Source organism: Cydia amplana, chromosome 6, assembly GCF_948474715.1.
Source record: "Cydia amplana chromosome 6, ilCydAmpl1.1, whole genome shotgun sequence".
Lineage (NCBI taxonomy): Eukaryota > Metazoa > Arthropoda > Insecta > Lepidoptera > Tortricidae > Cydia > Cydia amplana.
This window is the reverse complement of record NC_086074.1, coordinates 17,366,288-17,390,159: the sequence shown is the minus strand read 5'-3', so window position 1 is coordinate 17,390,159 and position 23,872 is coordinate 17,366,288. Positions and strand designations below refer to the sequence as shown.

Sequence of the window (23,872 nt, the reverse complement as noted above, 5' to 3'; positions counted from 1 at the left end):
CACACAATCACAACCACTTAAAATTAGAACCTTAATAAAACGTTGCAAGTTCCATTTTCCAAAAGCAAAAGATACAAGCTACGATTTGGACGAATCGGTATGTTGCCGTTTCGCTCCTGGTCATTGTTGCTCCCCCAACAACGTCACCGTTATCTACGAATTTGAATGGCGGACGCGAATTTTGATTTTTCCATTTCCCGTGCTTTTCAATACCTGTGTATTTTCACCACTTACAAAACTCGACTTTAAATAACCAGTATCATTGTGAACTCGAAAGTCATAACAACTATCTATATTTAGGGCTCGAATTAAAATGGTTTGAGTAAACCTAGTGCTCGCTTGAGCTTTTAAATATAATGCCTACTTACCTACCTGGACCCATTGTGAAGGAACCCCTATTTTTAATATCGGCCCTTAACTTTTTGCGTTGTCAGCGTGGGTGTCTCGCCGATTTTACGTGCTTTTTATATTTTTGCTGACTTTTTTCGTGGTGTTTATTGCAAATACAACTTATTTTTCTCGTCGTTATTTACTGGGAGAAAATGTGAGCGAGCTTTTTAACTCGTATTTTATAGGCAGTTATTAAATTAATTTATGAAGTCCTGCATCCAAGCACTTATCGAAAGAAAGACGACTAATTACGCAAAAACGTCCCTTCATACACACTCATAATCCCTCAAAGAACGTCCAGTTATGACCAACCAACGTAAATTGGTCTACCCCTCCTTCATAACCTAGACCAGAGTGGGTATAGTTCTAAAAGTGTGAGAGGTCAGTGTAAGTTGGTGAGTGTTTTCGAGAATTAATTCGCATCTGCAGGGGCAGTAATCCGAAAATGATCGCCTGTCCCCCTCCTCGATAAATGGGATTTAATGTCGCTAAACGACCGGGCAAATTAAGAACAGACCGGACTGAGTACTTTTTGCACTAACTTAGAGTTAGGTTTAAATTATTTAATTCGATTCCTAACTTCATAGTAGGGTATGGCTGTGCAAAGTTACTAAATATAAAGTAACGAATAAAATATGTAGCGCACAGGGCACATCAGAATGTTGTGCATAATTATATTGTACTATAATCTTGCCTCACTTCTGGATTCTGGACTATAACCGCAAAAATCGAAGTTCGTCAATTGCGAGAATTTTCCTCTGTCACTCTAATTATGTTGTAATAAGAGTAAAAGAGAAAGATCCCCGCAATTTGCGAAATTCTTTTTTGTATGCCCCCTGACCAATGACCATCCAGCCAAAAGGGGAGACCAGGCGTTTTAGGATGACATAGTTCGGTTTCTTCATGACGCCACCATTGGCAAATATCAAATTATATTTTGTAGGTATATAAGTACATACACAAGCCGGGGTTCGGAATCACGACACAGCTAGCCCCGATATTTCCTATTACTGTAACATGTTTAAGTTTTCAATAGAGCTGATAAATATGACTTGTAAATGAAATACAGGACATTTTTGTCAGATATGGAGGGGGCGGACACGTGGCCTATTGTTGCTGTGACTCATGCGATGATGCATCGGGCTACCCCTTAGTTTGCACTTATGTCATGCATGACGTTTATTATGTTTAGTTTTTTAGATGTGTGTAGTGGGCTGTCAAGGTTTTAGCTTCGGCTATGTCCACAGGAAGCAGACGTATCTAAATAAGGCCGGTCAAACAATTTTGTCGGTAGAAAAAGGCGCGAAATTAATATTTTCTATGGGACGATATCCCTTCATGCCTACATTTTTTAAATTTGCCGATCTTTTCTACTGACGGAAATGGCTTGACAGACTATAAACTTATGTCATAGTCTAAAAGTACGTATAAGTAAACAAACCGTTTAAAATAAAAATATGTTGGCTTTTGTTTCAAGAAACACGAATATCATATATCGTCTTAAGTTCCAATGTCCTTTTAAAAGGACAAAATCAAATCGAATTTGCAACTATAATGAAATCAAAGTAGAAAGTTCAAATCAAAGTACAAACTTAGAAAGATATGGCATGTACATTTTGCCATACTACCCAAAAGTCCGTCTAAGTGTAAGGCCTGAGTGGACGCTCGAGTTGAGCGTGCAACGGGGCGAGGCGTGCGGCGTGCATGTTAAACAAATGCAAACGTATAGGAGCGGCCTTAGTGCACGCTGCTCAAATCTCTTGTTAGCCCGACGCCACGCTGCACGCCCCGCCGAACGCTCCGCTTCGAGCGTCCACTCAGGCCTTACACTAATAATTCCCTCGGGTCACTTACCTATATAGTTAAACATTGCTGTCTTCCCAAATTCCATCTACCCCAGACAGATTAACCAACATTTATAATATCAAGGGGCCCAACAAATAACCTAAGATGGCACATTAGAAATACTTAAGACTAAGATGGCCGACGTAATGGACGGCTGAGGATAGTTTGATACGGTCTCGTGAGGGACAGATTAGTTGAAATGGCCGTGACAGTTAATGTTTATTTGTGTTTTTACCGGCTGTGTGACTGGGAAGACCGGGATATTTTGTCACTCGGAAGGGCTACAGTATACGGGAAACCACCCAACTTTGTCACTAAGTAAAAGGCGCGAAATTCATTCAGGTTCAATTTCGTTTTCGAAATTCAAAAACGAAATTCGTTCAGGCCTACATTTTTTAAATTTGCCGCGTTTTTCTACTTACAAAGCTGGCTTGCCAGAGTTTAAATAAAAATCAATAAATATTATCCGACAATCTTACAAAAATCGACTTAGTCCCACGGTAAGCTTAATAAGTCTTGTCATAGTCTAGTCATTTATTCATAGTATTTTAAATATTACATGTCAATTAATTATGCACAAAAGACGACGATATACTAAGTAATTCCTGTAAAATATTGCAGAATTAATCACAAGTGCATTAATTAAATATCGCCACGGTCAACGGCGCAATCTGGGTTTGACACATTAGCATATTAGCAAATTTGAATAACACCTTAAATATTCGTTTGCACACAGCATAACCGAGTAGCTGGCAACACAATTAGTGCGCGGGTGTAGATGCGTAGGGGTGCACCCTTCTAGGGATGGGCAGAGACAAACCTAGCAGCGATTTAATTTATAGATGGTCAAGCAGATCTTGTCAGTAGATAAAGGCGGCAAATTTGAAAAATGTAGGCGCGAAGGGATATCGTGCCATGGAAAATTTGAATTTCGCGCCTTTTTTTACTGACAGAATCTGCTTGACCATCTATAACTTATATATTTTGGAACTAAACTTGGTCAAGCAAATTTTGTCAGTAAAAATCGCGGGCTAGCAACACTACGTTTGAATTACCTATTCGAAAATTGCGTATCATTTATATTCTGTGGAACTGTTTTGTTTACATTTTCGTCATTGTTCGATGTATAATTGCTGCTTTCTTTTTTTTTTTTTTTTTTGGATTTTATGGCCTGGTTACGAGACCTTTAAGCCAAGTCTTTATTTTAATTACACTGCACTACTATTAAAGTTTTAACACTGTGTTTTTAATGTATTTGTATATTGGTTGATATGTTTGACTGTCTTTTAGTAGATTATTAAGCGGCGGCGGGCGGGAGGAAAAATCACTATTATTTTTAAACACTTCATTTAGTTCACTGGCAAGCACTAATCTGTCAATAAGAAACTTCTGACACTTAAATATAAGGTGGTTAACGGTTCCTTCTTCAGCTTCACAGAAAGTACAGATATTGTTTTGTATCAATCCAAGTCTGGCAAGGTGTGATGGTGCAGCATTGTGTCCGTAGCGCAACCGGTTTATAGTAGTGATAAAATCTCGACTGGCTTTTTGCAGGTTATTATACCATGGTCTTGTAGGCAGATTTTCCTGAATGCTTCCGTACCATCTTCCTTTTCCTTGGTCTTGATCTGTACTCCACATTTGTTCCCATAACATATTTACAGATAGATTTATACAAGACAAGTAATCGGACATAGGAATATACATTGCCTCGCTAACGTCGAGTGCATTTATGCCTTTGAAGGCAACATTGTCTGCTGTTTCATTGCCAGTGATTCCTTTGTGAGAAGGAACCCACATAAATGAAACTTCTACTCCTTTAAGATGACACTTAAATAACAATTCTTTAATCGCATATAAAATAAAATTAGTTTTAAAATGAATTTTCAAATGTTCCATTCCTTGAAGCAAACTTAAAGAATCACTTATTATTAGAAAATATTTACAATTATTTACATTACCAATTCGCAGAAGGGCCTGATAAACTGCATATGCCTCTGCAGTAAATATGGTACATACTTTCTGCAGAAGAAAGCTCTGAGAAAATTTACATTGAGGATCATAAATTGCACTACGCACATAATCCACACCTTTGCTTCCATCAGTATAAATAGTGTAGTAATTATTATCCGAAAGGAATTGTAACATGTCTACATTACTTTTAACAGAGTCTAGTATTTTAATTGGTTGCATAATGCTTCTGTAGTGTGAGGAATAACATGGCCAAGGATGTTGCTTTCTAATTTTACTACAGTTATTTTCAATTTCCAGAAAAATGTGAAACAACATTGGAGAGTTGCCAAGAAGAAGACCCTCTCCAGTTGCCAAGGAACCAGACACATTAACTCTATGAGGTAAAATCTTGTTTATTAATTTTGTATTATTAGAATATAATAACTTGAGGCAATATCTTTCAGCAAGCATTAGGCGTCTTAAGATAAGTGGCATTATATGTGTCTCAACTTCCATGGCCCTTATTGGAGTTGAGCACATTGCTCCAGATATAATTCTCAGAGCCCTGTTCTGCAGAATATCCAATTTTTTTGCATGTGGACTATTTACATATGCCATAGCACTATAATCAAAATGACTCCTAACTATAGCTTTATATAAAACAGATAGAATCTTGGGATCAGCACCCCAAGAGACACCAGCTAAACATCTTAACACATTTATACCTTTTAAACTGTTTTTAGAAATATATTTCACATGTTCTTCAAAGGTCAGCTTTTGATCAATGATGACACCCAAGAATTTTTGGATCTTACTCTATCAATAGACTCCCCACTGTACATAATATTGCAAGTTGGATCATCATCACCAAAAATCATTAAGCTGCTTTTTGTGGCATTTATATTTAAACTTAATCTATTGTTATAATACACACCTAATTGATCTAAAGCTCTATTTATGTTATTTATGGCAATCTGCAAATTATGGTTACTACTGTACAAAACAATGTCATCTGCGAATTGGAGAATACTTACATTACTAGTATCAACATATTTACAAATTTCACATGTGTACAAATTGTACAATAATGGTGAAAGTGTGGCACCTTGCATAGTGCCTTTAGAAGTTGATCGAGGCCCATGTAAAATATTATTAAATTTTACAAATAAGGTTCTATTGATTAAAAAATTATATATCCACTGACATAGTCGGCCAGGGATACCAACATCGGACATAATATTGACTAGGATAGTTGGGTCAACATTATCAAACGCTCCTTGAACATCAAGGAAAACACAAACAGTGTGTGACTTTAAATTATTTGACATTTTCAGGTCGGAGATGAGTGAAATGAAACTATCAGCGCAACTTCGCCCTCGACGAAAGCCGTACTGCAAATATGGAATGATACCATTAGCCTCCACAAACCAATCTAAACGGACTTTAATCATGTTTTCAAATAATTTACCAAGACAAGATGACAAGGAGATTGGGCGATAGGAACTAGCCTGTTCTGGAGATTTATCTGGTTTAAGTATTGGAATAACACACTGTGATTTCCAGGATTCAGGAATAATTAAATTAAGCCATAATATATTAAGAACATCAAGAAATAACTTCTGGGCAGATACATGAAGCTCTTTGATTACAATATAAGGAAAATTATCTAAACCTGGACTTGTGTTACGTCTGGATCGTAGACTAGTTATGAATTCATGCCATGTAAATGGTTCCATTAAAAACTTTGAATTGCTATTGTTATTATTAATGTTAAAGTAGGTAGGTAGGGTACTAGTATCTTTTAAATTACTATTATCTGATAACTTATCTAAAAATGGAGTGATGAATTCGTCCTTGTATGATCTAATATTGGACTTGACACCTTTAAACATTTTAATCATATTCCAAATCTTGCTCATAGGGGTAGTTCTGTTAAAAGAATGGCATAAATTATTCCAACCAATTTTCTTTTGTTCTGAAATAGTTCTTTTTTTCAATGCGTCTAATTTTTTATAACTTATATAATTTTCTATGGTAGGATCTCTTTTATACAGTTTCAAAGCATTATAGGATGCAATAACACTTTGCTCACAGATCTCGTTCCACCAAGGTGTAGGAGGTCTGCTAGCAAAATGAGTAGATTTGGTAAACTTTGGGATAATTTTATGCATAAGGGCATCAAGGCGATTGCAAAATTCTGTATAAGTGGCAAGTGGGTCATTAACATTTACTGAGAAATCCTCAAATATGCTCTTAGAGAGTTCATTATATTTGCGCCAATCAGTTCTTTTGTACAAAAATTTATCCACAGGAGCATTGAATTGATATTTTTCAGCTGTCAAAGATATTACGGTTATAGTGGGGAAATGGTAGCTACCCATACAATCGTCATGTACAGACCATTCACAAAGAGGTGCCAAGCAATCACTAGTAAGGCTGACGTCAATAGCTGAAGGGTTAATTCTAGGGCGGTTCACTGTAGTAAAACTACCATCATTTAGGATACACAAATCACACTCATCAATAACATCATATAGATCTTTACCACGACCCTTTGTTGATAAGCAACCAAATGCAATATGATGAGCATTAAAATCTCCGCCAATAAAGATAGGTTTAGGGAGGTCTCGGATAGCATTGCGCAGCCTCTTCAATCTAATGTGACCATTAGAGGGAGGACAGTAGACGCATAGAACAGTTAAGTTACCGCGTTCGGTAGATACAGAAACAGCTATAGTTTGTATGTCCTCATAAAAGGTTGTATTTAAAGTATTGTATTTCAAGTATGGTTTAATTAAAATTGCAACACCATTGTGAGGATTTTTAGACAGTCTGTAGTGAAGATTATAACCAGGAATTTTAAAATTGTGATGTTCTTTAAACCAAGTTTCATTGAGTAAACATATATCAATGTTTTTATCTTTCAAAAATTTAATTAATAAAGGCTTTTTACTATTGGCACTTTGAATATTAAACTGCGCAATACGTAACTGAGAATCTCCAGAGGGACTTAAGTCCATTATGAAGACAAATTTTTAATAAGCCTATCTTTTATGGATGCCGTGGTGATCGGCACCGGATCAGGATTGTTGCCCAGCTCGATCAGTGTCTGTACCAGGGCCATTAGTACATTTTTATCACCGAGGATCTGGGCTTTGAGGTCCATAGGCTGAACCTGATTTACAACCTGTGATGCAGGTTTGTTATTTACATTTTTATTTACATTATTTACATTTTTATTTACAGGTTTTGGCAATGGCTTGTTTTGGTGTTTTGTCAATGGCAAGGATGGATATTCATTGTCAGTGTGTGTTTTAGTTTGTGCTAGGCTTGCATAAGTAATCTTGTTTTTCTTTTCTAATAGTTTTTTAATCTTAATTGGACATTCTTTTGATATAGCCAGATGAGGACCACTGCAATTAACGCAGGAGATCTCATTTGGATTAGTACATTCTTTGTAAAAGTGTTCACCTGAACATATAGAACATCTTTGCTTGCCATTGCACACTCTAGCAGAGTGGTTAAACTTGAAACATTTGAAACATTGTTGAAGTGGTGGAATATAATCGAATACTCTATAGGAAAATAGATCATATTGCACATTGTCTGGTAATACATTGGATAAGAATGTTATGCTGACTGTTTGCAGTGGAACGCGATCTTGTCCTACTTTCTTTGTGAAGCGTCGTACAGATATAATTTCGTAAACGGAGCTTAGTTTACTGTATAGATCTTTGTTTGAAATGTTAGCTGGAACAAATCTTATAATGCCAATCTTCTCAATTTGCGTTGCGCTTATGTATGCCTTCATTTTGTGTTGTTCTAAAAACGCAGAGTTGTTTAGAAAGTTATTTGCCGTGTTATACTGTTTAAAAGATACTGCAATTTTATTTGCATTTACTCTCTGAATTGCCGTCACACCTTTTATGCCAGTAGTAAATATATGGTTTAAATAAATAGGGCTTTTATTCCCTAGCCTGTCCTTGGAGTCAATGTGTTCCACAAACACTTTAAACTCAGTTGTTAACGAGTTTTCCGGAAATAGTCTTTTATAATTAGGTTTAAAATACGGTAAGTATTGTTCATTAGACCGCTCACCGCCGCCGCCATCGTCCTGGAGACCATCGCCACCGCCTTTGGAGCGCTTGTGAGAGGTGGGCGGGTTATCCCCGCCCCCCCCGTTACCAGTCATTGCTAAAAACTATCTGCAGAAAAGTTATGTACAGAATCAACACTAATATATACAAATTTAACTTATTTACACAATTATTTAAGAATTTTAAAACTTGGAGCGAAAAATTTCAAAGTTCCTTGTTTGAGTTCCCGCCAAAAAAAACTTGCTGCTTTCTGTTCGTGTCCTAGGGTTACCATACTTTAGTTTGCTTTACATTGCTACTGACAGACTTGACAGACTATAGAGTCTGTGCGGATATGACTGTTTGGTTACCTAAATAAATGAAAAACAAAAATCTTTTTCGCTATTTAAATTATTTAAACCTAGAATTAGTTACCCATCCTTATCCCTTAACTGCGCCCTTGCACTTCGGAAGGGTGAAGCTGAATTATTGTTTAGCGGGGGACCTTTTAAACCGGGAAACCCCCGGCATTGTGCATTGCCGATTTCCCTTCCGCCATTTTAATGTCCGAGTGCGACTGGTGTGGTTTGAGGATAGAGATACAGCGATTCTGATTAAATAATTTACATATTAAATTAAAATATCTGGGAGACCGAGCTTTGCTCGGAAAACATAATTATAAAAACTAAAAAATGTGCGTTTTCCCAGAGATAAGACCTAGCTTGATCGATTTTGCGCCCCCGAAAACCCCCATATAGTAAATTTCATCGAAATGGTTAGAGCCGTTCCCGAGATCCCCGAAATATATACCTATATAAATAAATAAACAAGAATGGCTCGTTTAAAGGTAGGTATAAGATAAAGATAGATCGATAGATAGGTATATTAAAAATAGGTTTTCCATTCTCGACGTATGCGTCAATGAGGTATGCCTCAGAATGCTGATAAATTTTGGACTTGAAAAACGTAAGTGAGTTATTTCAATATATGTGAAGTTTTGTATTTAGTTTGCTAAACAAATACACTAGTCTAGTTAATTTTATAAAAACATACATACATAAAACACATTAAGGTACTGATAGACTTGAGCGTTTACTCGAGCACTTCTGTTTTCGAGAATGCTCAAGTCTATCAGAACCTTTAATTACGTGCTTATTATATATGTTTTAAGCGTTTCCTCGTAATTCTATCATTAGATCTTGTCTTGATGTCCCAAACTGGAAAATAAAACCTATCAAACAAAAAAAATCTAAGAAGAAGATCTTAGACAATTAGGAACATACATAGGTAACATAAGTAAGAACATTTTGTTTAAAAACTATAACCCAACTACGAATTTTGATCGTATCCATTACCATAAAAATATTTCCCAGTAGGTAGTGCCACAAAATATCTCGCGAAATTGTTTCATGACTCGCCCCACCCTGAAAATTTGTCTGTATTGTCATTTGTGCGTTGCGTGTGTGCGTTTATTACAGTTCCGAGTATTTTTCCCTAACCAACTACCGTTGAAATATATTGACCGAATATAAACCTTACTGTGACGAGATAAGAACTACCAAAGTTCTGTTAAATAGAGTACCTGGTCCGGGGGCGTCGAGTGCTTTTGTGGAATGGCTACGTTTACAAGTATTACATAGGTATATCGTTACACTTGACATATGTATTGAAATGGATTGGCATTTCGATATAGCTTTACGTCAACTCAATGATATTATATAACCATAGATAGGTTATACTCATACTTTAAGAGCACAAAAAATACTTCCATATTTATTTCTGTGCCTACGAAGAAATCTGTTATTTTTTATTAATTTTCTCATTCCATCCATCTTTGTCATACTCGTTGTTAAACATAAGGTCGTCTCTTTCTCTTTCGGTGTGCGGGAGCTCGTTAGCACGTGCACATTTCTCGGTTGTCCAGCCACGACTAAAGGCAACTTGTCCAATTTGTCACAAGGTAAGCGCTTCAATTTTGGAACGCCTATAACCTATCTTGAGTTATAAATCATTGCGTCAACTTATATTATGTTGCATGGATATGTTTTTGTACTTGACTACTTTTAGCACTTACACATTTTAATGTTTTACTCTAAGTTTAATAATATAATCAACTAGCCTCTACCGGCGACTTTTTCGCGTAGAACTCTCTTACTAAATTGCAAACCCCATTGCACTTATCAGGATCCTTTAAAATTTTCATCTGATTTTTGTTATAAAAAGTATCATAGGTATATAGGCTTTTTCACACATAATCTATATACTCGTATGTCCTATATTAGTCTTACATATTACTCATATTAGTAGGTTAAAGTTATACACAGAGATGCGATTTATTTGAAATACTTCTATTTAAAATGCAAATACAAAATGCAAAATACCTATTTTGTATTTTGCATTTAAATGCCTTTTAGTAAAAAGCATTTTGTATTTTATTTGAAATACTTTTCGAGATGTATTTTGCATTTTGCATTCATTTCAAACTGCAAAATACTTTGTGATTAAGTTTAGCCAACATTACCAGTCAAACAAAATGAAATGAACGAATGACGCTTGTATTGCCGAATTTGACAGATAGAGGCGCCTACTGCTAGCCATGCCAGTCAGAGTGCGCGCCTTATTCGCTCCGTGCAAAGCACCCGTAGGGGAAGCCGAAACGATCGCAGCGCTTGATGTGGCCAATAATAACAAGATTGGTATCAGTGTTTCTGTCAATTCCCATACTTCTCAGTTATTTTAGCTTTATAATCATACTTACGATAAAAATTGGTCACGATAGCTATTGTGTGGTAAACTGCAATAATACTGGACGAAACCGTAATAGTAAATTTTATATATTTTCAACGCCGAGCTAGATATTAGCTTTTTATACCATATAGTACTATTCCAGGCTTAACAACGTAATGGCTAAACATTTTATCTAGTCTATGTCAACACAGAGTTTTTCTTGTATGTTAATAAAATAGCTAATACAGTGTACCAACATTAAGTGATTGTAATATTAGTTATTTAAAGCCCGTCAAAAGCACACTTTACGACAAAGCACGTAGGGTTATCTGTCGTCTGTCACAAGTGTCACAACAGACATTGTGCCTTAAGCGGGAGAACATAAATTTTTAACATAAAATGTGTTGATTAAAACCTGTGAAAAAGGTCAGTTTTTATAATTGCAAGCATCGTACGTATCCCCAGGAAAAGGATCACTAAGTGAGTCATCAAAACATAGTGAAACATGCGTTTATTCATTGAATTTGTAACGAAACAACAACGAAGGATATTGACCGAATAATATAAAATACACAGATCATTCTTACTGTTTTCACTAAAGCAAAAACCAAGTGTATTTAACATTAAATACGAATAGATTCCGCACATTGTTAAGTACATTATAGTAAATATTTTTAAGGAATAATCTTTATTTTGTTGCGCTCGCTATTTGACAGCGCCGACCACGTTGCGAACGCTAGGCGGCGCTGCCATCGTGCACGGTCTCAATAGTCGTTTAGACTTGCGGCTCGCGGCTCGGCTCGTGGCTCGCCTCGACGCACTCGCGTTCGGCTTGTCATTCGGTTATAAACCTTATGCCGTGCCGTTAGTGTTTAAATTATATTAGCTCGACGAGCTTGCGAGCCACGAGACGAGCCGCGAGCCCACCGCTTACACTCGCGTTTCGTGGCGCGGCTCGCGGCTCGTCTCGTGGATCGCGCGAGAGTCTAAACCGGCTATTATGTCTGACTAGTGTCAATGTAAAACGAAAACGACGAACATGATCTATGGCTATGAAACGCAACGCCGCTGACGCCGACGATTCGATTTCACTGGTGAAGTGGTTACTGATTTGATTTGATTACCTACTTTTATGATATTGAAGTGTTGTTGTTATCCCTACAATACTGGAACGGCTATGTACTGTACTACAACAAGATAATTTAGATAATGTAAACATTTACATGATTTACATTATTGATACGCGTACCTACGGATAAATATGACCAAAATGTCATGCATAAGGTGCCATGTTATTAGACGTTTTTGTTCGGCTCGGCATTGTGTCTCTATTTCTCATGATAAATAAGTACCTAAAATAAATAAAAATATTTGAGATTTGGTCAAAAGGTATTTTATTTTGAAAAAGTATTTTGAAAATACCTATTTTGTATTTAGCATTTGAAATACAAAACGCAAAACTATTTGGTATTTTGCATTTGAAATAGTAAATCTGAAAAGTATTTTGCATTTTGTATTTAAATGCTTTTTTAAAACCATTTTGTACATCTCTGGTTATACAGTAGGGTCGCAAAGAATAGATAACATTGTTACACAAAGCTAAAAACAAGAGCAGCGCAAAATATGAACTAACCGCTCAAAACAACGGATTCGCATTTTAAACTGCGAACAAGGCAAGTTATCCATTACGCGATCTACGGGTAGGTCGTAATTTCATTACTAGCGTCCTGCGGGACGGCGGCGGGACGGTGGCGGGACGGTGGCGGTACGACTGCAGGGTTGCCAGGAATGCCAGGCGTACTGTATCTATACGTACTCGTATAGTCCAGAACATTTACGTAACTAATTTTTAACTATAATATGTCCCAATACTGAGAAGTATTTCATTGTTTTTGAAAAACTGTTAACACATTTACTGCCAGCGCGAGCTACGCACTACGAGCATAGCCTAGAACACAGGTTATCCCCGTTTGTAGCGAAAATCGCCTACGAACTGACAAACCGTCGCTTGCAGTGCCGTGTTAATAAAGTTATAAAAAAACTGCAATTGTAAGTAAATGAACCTTAGGGTCAATATTATCCCATGTAAAGTTTATCGTACATCTCTCAAAAAGAGCATTACCCCTAAATATTACTAGAAAAATGGCAACCCTGCGGCTGCGGGATGAGAGCGGGACGGGGGCGTGACGTTAGCGGCAGGAATCGGTTGCATAGTTCCCTAATGAAACCAATTAACTGCCCGCCCCGCGTAAGGCGCGATGGTATTTTGGACCAAGATTGTTTCGGTGATAATTCTATTATGATACATATATATTCATACATGTTTCTTGTTTTGGAGGTTTCGAGTTTGAAAGCCTAACTACGTGTAGGTATTTTTATGCTATATATGTCGTTCCATACCAATGTTATTTTCGGCTTTGCCAGTAAGTACTATACAGTGTGTAAATCCAATACGGGCGAATATTTATACGGTGGTTAGCATAGGACCTAAAAAGTATATTTAGATAGATTTTACTTAGAAATGCATTGAAAATTTTAACCATACAAAATAATTCGGCCCGCAATGTAATACACCACACACGTTACGGGATACGAGCTTTTTAAAGTAACTGTCAACGCTTGTTGGCAATTACTATGAAAAGCTCGTATCTCGTAATGTCATTATCATCTTCTGTTTCTTAATGTTTACAGTACATTGCTGCTCGGTACATGTGGAAAAAATTTATCACGGGGTCATAATTAAGTGTAATTTAAAAAAACATCTTAATTAATGACAAGACGGGTAAATTCTATATCTGGTTTAATTTATTGCCCGTATTTGACTTACACACTGTATATAAATTTAGAAGACATACATACGGTCATACTTACAAACTAACTACTAACTAAACATTGCTGCCGCTCCTAGATGCTTCCGGTGCAAAAGTGCCCATAACACTCGCGGCATTGCCGCGCTGGATGGCTAATTTAGAATGTTCTGCCCATTGTAACGCATTTACTGGTAACCTGCGCTCGTCGCGCTACGCCGTAGCCTAGCCTGGCCTGGGGGCCTATTCACAGAGGAATTTCTTGTTTTATATTTGTAATAGCCGCTGACAAGTCATATCCATTGCAAATCGGTAGGTTCCTGTAGGAAAAACCCTCCGTAAAGATTGTACGTCAAAACTCGCATTGTATAATTTTCCCGGTATGTAGCGAAAATGTTTCGTAGAGGTGTAAAGACAACGTGTCATGACATATAGGTATATCCAACAAAAAAATATACATGCATCAATAAATACATAAGGTTTATTCGGGTAATTCCGGGAATCGGGTAATCCCGAAAATCATTGTAAAATCACTCATATTCCGAATTATTAAGAGTCAGCTTCGGAATTATCCGCCACTATTCGTCATTCGGAAATACCAGAATACACCTTACTTAAAACAGAAACATTAAATTGTTTAAGATACTTATACATATTTATTTTGCATGGAATAGTTAAACCATAAATGTTTTCTGAATCTGCTTTGTTCAACAAATTTCAAAATAATTAGAAGCACCCCTTGTTTTTCTCTTTCAACATTTGTAACCGAAATGCGAGTAAACTTCTCTAATAGTCTAACCGTTATGGGGTGCAGCCCTTATAATATAATCTACCCTGAATGCCTGAAACTTTAAAAATACAACATACAGATCAAAAGATTTGGAGGTGCCCCTTGTTTTTCATATTTAGCATTTCTAACAAAAATATCAGTTATTATAAACTTCTTTCCAACGGTTCCCTTTACAGCCTCTAGCTAGAAACTTCAGTACTTTGCTTAGACGTCGTAGTTTAAAGGTTTTTTTTTAAATCCCCCGTTTTAGGGTTCCGTAGCCAAAATAGCACAAATAGAAGTGATAAAATTTGATCATGTCCATTCATCCTTGCGTCTGTCCGGAAGTCAACCGTCAGAAGTCAAAAACTATTTTATTTACATTGGCACATTTTGTATGTTGCAGAGGTGCTAAGCTTTTGCTAACTTTACATACCTGACTTTTAAGACTTATAACGCTATTTTCAAAGCGAAGTGGAGATTTATGCCCTTTTGCCGGTAGATTTTTTTTTGTTGTTTTTTGATGAAAATACGAAACCCTCTATCATACCGGTTCACGCTAATATCGATTTTTTTACTACATATAAGCATTTCAAAACCAAATATCCGTAGGTATTATATAAAGTTCCGCGTTATTTACTAATAGCCTACCTTTGAGGGGTCCCTTTATGTTCTGCCCTAAACTTCACTAGTTCGGTTATTCGGCTAATATTGCCAGTACGGTTAGTGCTGGGTTTAAATCATAAGAATTGGCGATTTCGGCGGAACGCGGATTAATCATTAATTAAAATTCATGCTACAAACCGCCATATTGGAATTGTCTCTGAATGATGAATTTAGTAATGACTTTTGTTTTCATAGTTAGCAAAGTTCCATAGAATGACACATTACATGGATCCACGTTCCTGCATTGTAGAGTTTAAACCATTTTCTCGTTATTCAGCCAATGGGCTGAATAACCAAATGGTTTTCAAAGGAGTTGTAGCATATCCATAGTCAGATAGAATGTAAACTACGTCACATTACTACAAACTGGTACTGTAACTGAATACTGCAGTTGACAAGTATTTGAAAATTGCAATCTTATTTTACCTTACGTACGGCTACCTATTTTAAGTACGGCTTTAATTATATCAAGACCAGGTTCCTTATTTTTGTGAAATTCACTTTACAATTTTTTCCATTATGTTCTGATTGAGCCTACATGACTTAAAAACATGATAAAGCATATTTGGACTTCTTTGGACAATGCCTCAAGGGCCTATTTTAGATTTAAGCTAGTTTTTAATTTAATTTAGTATACATTACCATTGTATATATGTTTAATGTAAATTAATTAGGTATCTAAAATTTATTTTTGAACTTATTATTATCGTCGATTTGAATGAGCCTGGAGTAAGCATTATTAAGATTCATTAACCAGCTTTTTCACAATATAAAATATTCGCTACCGCTTGTGTTTTGTTGCCATCGTCTCAAGTTTGAAACCTCTTGGATCGGAATCTGATAAGATAATTTGATGTAATTGGAAGTCGTATTAACCTCTTCCTCTTCAACTATTAATGCGTATGGATATCTAATATGTATATGTGCATACGTAAAGTCTATTTTTTTATTCGGTAGACTGAAATGACAGTTAATAGTATGGAATGACATTTCATGTTCATACTATTAACTGTCATTTCAGTCTACCGAATAAAAAAATAGACTTTATATTATGGGATGGTTTACATACAGAATACGGATATTAAAGAATTTGATACGTACGTGCACAACTGCAAATGTTATGTGTTGTTTAAATAATGTCCAGAAACACTCACTAAAGACGAACACACAACACAACACGACTAGGTACTTATTAAATATTATTATTTTAAAAACTCGCTGTAAAATGTTTCTTTACATGCACAATGACTGATAGCTACTTGACAGACTGACGTACAGCTACGTCAATGCACAACATAACAATAGTCTTTATTTGTACCATAACAAATCGAAAAAAGTTTTTAATTATGCAATTTTATATCAATATTATTAGGTATTTTCGATCGATCATGAGCAACTTGGACTCGTCCTAGTTGTAATATTATGTATTTTACACTTTGACCTAACCCCTTCTTTTCTGTGGTTAAAAGCCAAAATAATGGCTACGAATTAATTAGCAACCGAACTACCTATTCGCAAACAGTCAATCCAATGAACCAAATGCTTTCATCAAAGCATTCTACTACACGTCGCTACAAACAAAGCTAATGATGTCTACGCCCACCAACTTATCCAAGCACTCAGCCAATCAAAAATAGTCTTTAACACAATGTAATAAAGTCTTCAATAAGTGACGTATACGCACAGGTTTCTACACTCCAGGCCATGATTAATGATACACGTTTAATTCCAGTTATTGCCGCAGCGGCGCCACCCGCGCTGAAAGGGCCTTTGTAAACTATTTTCGGATTAATCTTGACTTGCGCCATTTGTGTTGATTCGATGGGATTCTGCAACGTCATGTCGTAATAGTTAATTGCGTCAGTGATTCAATTATGTGTGTGAGGATAAATGGTTATAGTAGATACGTGTAACGAATTTTGTGGAGTCAATTTTCGAATACAGTGCACTAAGAGTCATGTCAGGTTCGTATTACATGAATAACAAATCCAATTGGAATTTTAAAAGTTCAAATAGGCTCCAGGTTAAATATAATCTTATTACTATTAAAATGTAAATGCTAGAATTATTTTTCGACTATTGCATATTGTATGTACCTAATACTACGTGTAATGTAAACTTTATAATTAGGTACTGTTATGACCGGTAATTTCCACGTTAGTTTGTTGTTGATGGTAGTTATATTACATATAATGTAAATGACTATAATAGCTTCTCTCTGATTCTACTACTACTGTGTAACTCAAAGTGACAAAGTGCTTCTTAGTAATGGATCTCAAGTGAGCGTGTAAAACAAATATATTTTTAACCTAACAAACGTCCCTGAGAACTTTTTACTCAATGTCATTTCATTTCCTATTCCCATTTATTTATAGCGAGCATAAAAATGCAAACTCTGATGCCGTGCCCGTTAACGACAAAAAAACAACATTTGATAAATCGACACGGTCACTAGGGGTCGAGCAATGTCTAACCACAAATATCGAATATATTACCAGTACAATTACTTTCATATAGTTATTTCAGAGTTCGGTTTAGGTACCTAGGCAAATTACCTTCAGACTTTGTCCGCAAAGAAGTCAATAAGAACTTTCAACCTGATGTTCACTCCCTTAGGTTTTTCAAGTTTCTACAATTATACTCCAAAATTACACTTTATTCACTCACAACTTTTTGCAATACTAGAACAATACAGGACATATCTTATAAACCAGTTTGTATAAGTAAGTAGGTATACTGTAGTAGGTTGTCTGGAAGAGATCACTTTTTAGCGATAAGATTGCCTGTTGTTTAACCTCTTCTTTTCTGTATTCTTTGTATTGTGTTCTGTAATGAGGTGTGCATTAATGCGTATTTGCGTTGTATTGTATAGGTAATGTACCTACTTAGGTACTTCACGTAAACCTTGTTTACCTTTAACTGGGTAGTTGGTCCGTTTAGTTTGCCAAATCATCCAGCCAGAATTCTACTAGTAAATACTTTAATTCCGTCGCGAATCGGTGATATTGTACCTGTCTATAATGAACTAACTACTGCACTATTAGCATTGTATAGTTACTAAGTGGGACTCAGAAAACGGTCCGATTTTATTAACTGCGGCATTAGGCCGTTGCTGGCGTGAAACTATATCAGGTAATGCATTTATTCGGAATGGTCATGTATATTACTCGTTCGGGATTTAATAAGCCAGTTATTACTACCAGCAGGTGTAGAATTTAAAGACCGCTGCAGTTATGTCTGCTGGTAAACCACGTTTTATTACGCAATTTCTTGGTTAATCAAAGTTAACTACGTTTTTCATGCCGAATTTATTGAGCTCTTAACAATTGCAGAAATTTAATTAAAAAATACGTGTAAGTTTTACCTTAAGTACTTAGTCAATCTTATAAATACATAGGTAGGTAGCTAAATATTATTTTTGTACTAACACTATATGGGACTTGTGCCTGAAATAAATGATGTCAATTTCAATAAAGAAATTGATATTTGAGTTCTTGATCGTTGCAAAAAAATATATAAAATCTCCAATGATGAACCTTTTAAATTAATTGCACCGTCCCGCCATGTCTGTAGTTTCAAGGATAACGCAAATATTTGGACACAACTCATATTGCGACTTTTAATTCATTTGCTATTTTTATTTAAACAGACTTACCCACTTAAACTCTTTCCTTGCTGTTACGTTAATTATTTACCCTTACATTACCTAATTTATACTTTTTACATTAAGCACTCATATTATACGAACGGATCTACCGAACTCAGCTGAAACATCAGAATTTAAGGTAAAAACAACGAAGCCGTGAGTTCAAGTCTCAACCAAAACAGTAATTTTTCCACTTTAAAATTTATTCTAAGCTTAAAAACAACGAAGTTATAATTATACTGGGGCAACCAAATCTTGTCAGTAAATAGGAACAAAAAAAAACTATACTCATCCTTTTCTTTTGGGTACTAGTACTAGTGTAAGACAAAGATAGTATGATTCTCTCTGTCTATGTTTGAAATCAAACAGACCTTTGACACACTATATCAACGAAGGTATAATTAAATATGTGTTCAAAACGTGAGATGTTAAAAGTGTTATACTGTAGGTACTCAATTAATGTACTCTGTGAAATTCCTTTTATAATTCCCATTCATTAAACCGTAACATGAAGCCTCACCAAATTCCGTTCACCTTCAAACAGAAAGCTGAATTCAATGTCTAAATACATTTAAATGTAGACTTAATTGTAACGTATTAAAAGCGGAACTGCAAAGGTTATTTACGACGATTCCCAGCTTTATACCTTTCAAGTACTTTTCGATTTCAAGTTATTTTCTGTCATTGATGAAAAAGCAATTACAGTACGGGGATTCAGTTTAATTAGCTGCTACAGCTGCGGTCACGAATTCCAAATATAAATTAAATTTTATAAATTCACTGCAACGGTAAAATTCCTGCGTTAATTTAAATTTTGATTAAATTCAGTTCGAGGCCTCTATTTTTGTCCGCAATTGTAATTAGATACATGTTTGTCTATGGTTGCTAACTTTTTTTTAGTTTAACGTTTCTGATAGAAATGTTCTTGCAAAATGACAGCGTCAAACCAAAAATAGTCATTACACTTTCAAAACAAAAATCATTTCATTTTTCCATTAGTAACCTGTGTAATAATATTACAGTAGTGCGAATCAAAGTAAATATTTACTGTGTTATGTTATGTTGTCTACTATTACGGTAAATATACCAAATTCCTTATTGATTGCTATTCAAAGCTACTCTTTTAACGTTCAAAACAACTTGCAAAATGCCTGCGGAATTAAAATAAAGGAAAATAGCGCCCAAATTGACAAAACCTTTTTTCTCCGTTAAATAGACTGAGGGTCTTTTTACTGTATCCTCAAAAACAAACTATTTAGAAACCAAACACAGATCTGGAATAAAACTCCAAATTAGCAGCGGCATTCAAGCCTTCCCCTTGTATCAACCGCATGTTGTTTCAGACAGACGGACGCGCAAACAGACAAACAGACTCTTTGTGTCTCACCCTAATGAAAGGCGTAGGTACCTACTTTTTATAAATAATGCTGTCAACCGCGACCCTATCTTGACGCACCAAAGACTAAATTAGTCAATTAAACCGCAGCATTAAATTGGCAATTTCATCGTGTCACACCAGAGACCTTCAACTATGAATGGAAAACTCATTCCTAATGTTAAACTGAGACCGATTCAAATTTTATAATTTGTTATTGTTTTTGATCTTGTTATGATACTATCTTGACACGGCTCGCAGTGCATCTCACGCGCACCAATGCGAGCGAAATGGCGAATAACGTGAGTTATCACGAGCACGCGCCGGTACCAATCAGCGTAAGGCTCATTTAGACGGTGCGAGAACTCGCATGCGAGTTTCATTACATTGCGTTGTTTAATCGGTCGGCTGAATTGATGTTACATTAATGGTCCGCAATCTAACTAAAATCGCATGCAAGTTCGCGCGCCGTTTAAATGAGCCCTAAGCGATTGTTACAACTTTATCAAAACATTAATCAAAACCTAAACAAATCTTTTTCAAAATCGGCCTTATTGTTGGTCGATTGGAACGCGGGAGTTCAAATAAAACTGGTTTGTTTATTTTAGTAATTGTGGGCGGCTTAATTAAGAGTGCGAATGATGGGGGTTTCGGGGTGTTTTTTAAATGATAATGGGCCGGCGAGTGAAGCCGTGACGCCTAAATATGAAGCTTCATTTGAGGGCCATGTCGCTTAAATTGGTTTCCGGGAGTTAACTAACGGGAGGACGCGAGGTTGATTAGATGTGTTTGGAATATATTTTGAATATTCTCTAAATAGTTTACATTAGCTACATTCTAAGCATATAAGTATTTCGATCCCATTTATAACATGAATCATTATAAAATTTAATATTATGTTATTATTTCTTACAACTTTTCGCCTTATTCAATGCAACTAAATATGTACATGTACTCTTTAGAAACTATGTGATCGAGGAGTTGTAAGTAGTATATAGAAGTTGCTTTAGGTTTAGTCACGCAAATGATTTAAAAACTTTATCTTTAAAAAATGTTTGCCAAAAAACTTATAAAATGAAAATTTCCAGTTTAAACTACTATTAGGTTTTGAAATTGGAGCAGCAAGAACTGGATCATTGCTGTATTTCAAACATCAACAATACCTATACCAAACTTGCTTTACTACCTACCTGAGTTATGGGTGTAACTTGATGGGTAGGTACTTGCAAAATTCGCTGTCAAACTTCCAGTTCAAACTGGGCCTTATGATCGGCAAGAGCTTTAGCATGGCTTCCTTTCAGGCTTCAGCGGCGCACTACCAGAGCCAGCTGTCTGCGCTGACGGCGGAGAACGAGCGCCTGCGCACGCAGCTGGCGGCGGGCGGGGGGGAGCATGAGCGACGGCTCGACGACGTCGCGCAGCAGGTGGTGCGAGCATTACTGTCGCAAAAGGTACATCAGCATAGTGTGCTTTAGAACTGGTAGTGAGAGGTAGGCTTCAGCGGCGCGCCAGAGCCAGCTGTCAGCGCTGACGGCGGAGAACGAGCGCCTGCGCACGCAGCTGGCGGCGGGCGGGGGGGAGCATGAGCGACGGCTCGACGACGTCGCGCAGCAGGTGGTGCGAGCATTACTGTCGCAAAAGGTACATCAGCATAGTGTGCTTTAGAACTGGTAGTGAGAGGTAGGCTTCAGCGGCGCGCCAGAGCCAGCTGTCAGCGCTGACGGCGGAGAACGAGCGCCTGCGCACGCAGCTGGCGGCGGGCGGGGGGGAGCATGAGCGACGGCTCGACGACGTCGCGCAGCAGGTGGTGCGAGCATTACTGTCGCAAAAGGTACATCAGCATAGTGTGCTTTAGAACTGGTAGTGAGAGGTAGGCTTCAGCGGCGCGCCAGAGCCAGCTGTCAGCGCTGACGGCGGAGAACGAGCGCCTGCGCACGCAGCTGGCGGCGGGCGGGGGGGAGCATGAGCGACGGCTCGACGACGTCGCGCAGCAGGTGATGCGAGCATTACTGTCACAAAAGGTACATCAGCACAGTGTGCTTTAGAACTGGTGGTGGGAGGTAGTCTTCAGCGGCGCATCAGAGCCAGCTGTCTGCGCTGACGGCGGAGAACGAGCACCTGCGCACGCAGCTGGCGGCGGGCGGGGGGGAGCATGAGCGACGGCTCGACGATGTCGCGCAGCAGGTGGTGCGAGCATTACTGTCACAAAAGGTACATCAGCATAGTGTGCTTTAGAACTGGTGGTGGGAGGTAGGCTTCAGCGGCACACTACCAGAGCTAACTACCGGCGCTGACGGCGAAGAACGAGCGCCTGATGCGCACGCAGCTGGCGGCGGGCGGGGAGCATGAGCGACGGCTCGACGATGTCGCGCAGCAGGTGGTGCGAGCATTACTGTCACAAAAAGTACTGCAACATGTATAGTGTGCTTTAGAACTGGTGGTGGGAGGTAGGCTGCAGCGGCGCACCAGAGGCAGCTATCTGCGCTGACGGCGGTGCTCAACGGTGTTTTAGAAAATCGTCTATAAAACAAATAATGTGTATTTTAGAGCAATCCAGTAGTCTACAAAGTACAACAAATATAAGGTCAGTTAAAGCTTGCTTACCCGCTATATGGCATGAAAATCCTACCGCACGTCGTTTACCCAAAACAAATCCTTAAAATTAATTCGCTAAAAACAAACCCGCCTAATCGCACCCAAATATTTCACACAATTCGACCCAATTTCTGTGTCTCTTAATCCAGTAAAAGCATTAAGATGCATCCCAGAAATTGTTTTCTCATAATTATAGTCGACCTGTTTCGCCGACGCGGATTATGCGGCTACATTCGCACATAAATCGCCCGAAATGGGACACCCCGGTTTTAGCTGTTACCGTAATAATTTCCAAAGCCTGGCCCGCAGTAATCTGGACGTAATCTGGCCGATAATGCGAGTGTTTGCGTTTAAATCCACAGTTTGCGAGTGTCCGCCATGTTGTTTTAGTTTTGGCGCGAACTTCACAAAGATGGCGCCGGGTGCACGGAACGGCTGCGTTCATTTGATTGTTTTTGAAAGTTTAACAGGTGTTCTCTGTGGGAACGTTTAACTTATGTGAAGTAACTTTTACATTGAGATTGAGCTAGTATTAATGGTACTCGCTTTACGTTGCTTTTATTTTTATTTCCTTTGACTAACTTTCTCAAAGTAACACTTTAACTCACCAACGTATAACAAATGCTTTATAAATTTTGTAATGCTTTTTACACTTTGTTAACCTTTTTAATTTCACTCACAATTTCCTACCTGTAATCAACATCTTCATGTCAATTTCCGCCTAATTTAGCTGAAACCCAATAACGTAGACAGGCTTTCATCTCGACCCTCTAATTATTACTTAAGATAATTCCTCAAGACGTTCCACACATGGCGCCCTAACATCTGCATATCAAGCCCATTATATTATCAATAAACTCAGGGGATGATCAATCAAATCATAAGCTGGGTGACGTTGATTATATTCTGGAGATATAATACGAGTCAAATGGCGGTATAATGTTGTGATGAGAGGAATTGCGATACTTGGTTATTAATCATTGTCTTTGCTTATCGAAATTTCACAGGTGGCGCTCGTTTGAC

The 23,872-nt window shown here is 37.4% G+C and overlaps 2 protein-coding genes across 7 annotated transcripts in view; one reads left to right on the top strand and one right to left on the bottom strand.

Annotated features, from left to right (window-relative positions):
• Positions 1 to 23,872, top strand: part of LOC134648992 (uncharacterized) — a 561,268-nt gene that overhangs the window by 520,670 nt on the left and 16,726 nt on the right. For 5 of the 6 annotated variants that reach the window (XM_063503669.1, XM_063503668.1, XM_063503672.1 and 2 more), the window contains one exon: positions 22,319 to 22,465. The exons of the other annotated variant lie outside the window; for it this stretch is intronic. In XM_063503669.1, coding sequence (XP_063359739.1) covers positions 22,319 to 22,465 — 147 coding nt within the window. The remainder of the gene's footprint in view (positions 1 to 22,318; positions 22,466 to 23,872) is intronic. 6 annotated transcript variants of the gene reach the window in all.
• Positions 470 to 23,872, bottom strand: part of LOC134649163 (uncharacterized) — a 194,956-nt gene continuing 171,553 nt past the window's right edge. Inside the window, exon 2 of the mRNA XM_063503877.1 lies at positions 470 to 479. The gene's annotated coding sequence lies outside the window, so the exon portion shown is untranslated. The remainder of the gene's footprint in view (positions 480 to 23,872) is intronic.